Genomic DNA, 3,471 nt, shown 5'->3' with positions numbered 1-3,471 from the left:
ACACCATATTGTCTCAAAGAACTAATCAATTGATCATGAGGAACAGTGTCAAAGGCCTTTGAGAGGTCCAGGAAAATAGCCAAGCATTTTCTGCTTCCATTCAGGTTATTAATAATCTCAGAAGTCAGGCTGCACATGGCATCAGCCGTACTGCAATTCTCAACAAACCCAAATTGTTTGTCCGACAGGATTTTAAATGTTTTAAAAAAGTTGACCAGTCTGTCCTCTGAACACTTTTCTAACAGTTTTGCAAAGTTATTTATTAAACTAATTGGTCTATAATTTTCTATGAGCTTTTTCGAGCCTGATTTCTGTACTGGAACTATTAAGGACTTTTTGAATAAATCTGGAAATATTCCTGTTTTGAAAGTTGGATTTACAATATGAGATATGGGAACCAAAATATTTGATTTTGATAATTTAATTAATTTCGTGGAAATACCGTCCAGTCCAGAGTCATTCATAAACATGGAAGCAACATTCCACCTGTCTTCATATGTATTATTGCTTTTTGGTTTTATATTTTTTGCCATTTCAATTCCAATATTTACAAAATATTCATTGCAGAAGTTAGCCATTCTTAGGTTGTCGTCAAAAGGGGTGTTATTAGTGTCATTAATGGAGAAATTTGTTTCTTTTTTGTTATGGTTAAGACTGTTATGGTAGCATCATTAATTATTTTACATATTTTTTTCAGGTTGTTTTTGTTGTTTTCTATTTGATTTTTATAATCGTGATATTTTTGTCGTTTTAAGAGTTTATTTAAAAAGTTTCTGTAGTGCTCGTATTTAGCTTCTAATGCAGAAGTATAATTTCTAAAAAGTGCTCTCTTTAACTTATCTCTATGTTTAATGGAATTGATCAACCCATCACTAATCCAATCTTTCATTTTTTTAATTATTTTTAAACTTAATTTTCCGTACTATTGTAGCTGATTTTTTTACATCAACAAATAAATTTATGAATTTATTAGTCGCTTCATTGGAGTCGAAACAACTAACGAGTTTGTTCCAGTTTACCATCGATGTTTTTTCTTTAAACATCTCATAATCTATGTAGACCCCACGGTCTGGCACATTGTTTTTTCCCTAGAAAAATCTCTTTCAAAATTTATGTATAGAAAAATTGGGTAGGGATCAGTCAAATCGCTGTTCAGCCGACTTGACCCAAGTTTCAGGCCTTGTCTTCTTAGTTTTTGTTTCACAAATAAATGATCTATAGATGAGTTAGAATTTTTTGTAACTCGAGTGGGAAGGTTTATATATGATAAAAATCCGTTCTGTCCCATTAATGATAAGTATCAAAGGTCTTTATTTGGATTGGAACACCATACAGGGGGTCCAGAGACGTTATTTGAACTTGGCGCAGTCGGTAGGATTGTCCAGGGCCTGGGCAACTCAGTCAATTTTTCGGAGTTGGCGCCGTGCGGCGCAAATGTGTTGGTGCGCCACTGCAAACTCAGTTCCGTTGCTGGGAAAATGTTGATGACTTTTTACTTAATATTTTTTAAATTCCAGTCGCGGGTCTTGCAAAGCTTTAATAAATGACTAATAACTCATTTACCGATGAGTTATAACTCAGAGAGCGGCGACAACTCAGTAGCGCTAGCAACTAAATAATTAGGACTATCTTGAAAAAAAAACGACCAGAAAGCAGAAGTTTACAAAACATTATTGGGAAAATTCGCCGCCCTCATCGCTCTGAGGATTTTCTCCAGTTGTAGCAAAGTTCCTATAAAGCAATTTTTCTACGCAAAAATCGCATTATTTTTTAGTTTTCCTTAAAATACTGGCAATCTTCAGGTATTTTCTGTGAAAAATTATTGGATAAATTTTATTGGAACACTCGCCTCCTTAACCGCTTTGCCAAAATGTTTGGAAAACTTTTTGCAGCTTCGAACCATGGACAAAACCCTAATAATTATTTCTGGGTCTTTTTCCAAAAACATTTCCCCGAACTGAAAAACCCAAATTTTATAATCAATTATTTGGAAACTGGAGTTTCTTCACTTTTAGGTCAACATTTCTAAACAACACTGTCTCTAAACAGAAAAACCACGTTTTTCCTAAAGTTTTGCTGTAAAAAACTGAATCTTTTATGCAAACAAATTAAGAAATCGACTTTACAAGAAAACTCGTCGACTTTCTTTGGACTCAGTTCTGTTGCAAAGAAAATCTACATGACTTTTTTTAGTTGGTTGAACAAAGTAGTAAAACGTTACTGAGAAAAATGTTGATGGCCCTTTTTTAAGATTTTTAGACTCATTTACCGATGAGTTATAACTCGTTAACTCAGAGAGCGGCGACAACTCAATGGCGCACCTCAACACAGTGCTACCCAGGAGAAACTTTCACTTCAAGCGCAATCCAGAGCTAAAAGCTCGAATTATTAGTCGATTGAGCAAAATAAGGAAGAATCGTAAACATTGGCTGATATTCATTTATTTTGCACATAAATTAGGTGCGAAAAAACATTTTTTTGTATACTTACCCCTTAAAAGTGGGCACACTTTGTGTGTGGGAAACTTGTAACAGGAGAGCCACAATCACCACTTTGTACATCTTGGACGGTCACTGGCGTCTTCGACGCAGCCAAGCCCGATGCAGATGAACATAAGTGCATATTCATGAAGGCCTCACATGTTTTGAACTCTGACATGCAATTTTTTTTATCGCTTATTTTCGATGAAAACCGTTCTGAGATTGGCTTCGTTTATCAGTTGCCTTCGGCGTGGAAAAATGCGGACAATTGTTGAACAAGGACAGTTGGAATGTTTCCTAATTAGCGCATTTTCAGACTATCTGAACCATTTATTAAATATCATACAATAATACTGTTGTCTGTGTGCATCTGCGAAGAAAATTGCACTTTCTCCAGTGCGTTTCGGGCGTCAATCACTGTTCCTTACTATTTATCTGCACAGTTTCTGTCTGTACTTCCGAATTGGTCACAAAAGTGTTCTGCCGACTAGAGAGCTGCTGTCTGGATCGCTTCCAAGAATAGAGGCAAACAATGTCTTTGTGCGCTCTGGAGCATCTGGATCGGGTGGAGCCTTTACAGGAACACTGCAATATGTAATGATCTAAATATACAGGATTTCGAGATTCTAGAGAGAAATAAATGGCCTTTTTAGAAAGTGAACCATCGATAAGAAAAATGCTTGAATTCAAGAAGTTTTAGATTTACGTGGGTTTTTTTGAGTTGCAAAATCCACTTGAACATGACAGGCTGCTTTTTTCGAAGTTTCTCAAGAACCATTCGAGCTACAGAATTCGTTTTGGCATCGTTGGATAGAGAATTGAAAAGCCCATTCAGTCGTAACAATGTTAGTGAGGAAATTCGAATAGTTTTGACCCAGAAAGAGAAATTTGAATATCAGACACTTCGGTGCAAGATTATGCCAAAATTTCATGTTTTCCGGCCCGTTTTTGCTCATATCTCGGAGGCAAAATGAGCAAGAACGCTCATTTG

The 3,471-nt window shown here is 35.9% G+C and overlaps 1 protein-coding gene across 1 annotated transcript in view; it reads right to left on the bottom strand.

The window, feature by feature from the left end:
- The window catches only part of LOC109542028 (alpha-2-macroglobulin-like protein 1), a 10,143-nt gene extending 9,683 nt beyond the window's left edge, over positions 1-460 (bottom strand). The window contains exon 1 of the mRNA XM_048662158.1: positions 443-460. Coding sequence (XP_048518115.1) covers positions 443-460 — 18 coding nt within the window. The remainder of the gene's footprint in view (positions 1-442) is intronic.
- Positions 461-3,471: the final 3,011 nt, after the last annotated feature.

This window comes from Dendroctonus ponderosae, unplaced genomic scaffold (assembly GCF_020466585.1).
Source record: "Dendroctonus ponderosae isolate FM_Combo_2020 unplaced genomic scaffold, Dpon_F_20191213v2 Dpon_F_20191213_10, whole genome shotgun sequence".
In the NCBI taxonomy this organism is placed as follows: domain Eukaryota; kingdom Metazoa; phylum Arthropoda; class Insecta; order Coleoptera; family Curculionidae; genus Dendroctonus; species Dendroctonus ponderosae.
The sequence above is the reverse complement of the archived record's forward strand: the minus strand, read 5'-3'. Positions and strand labels throughout refer to the sequence as shown.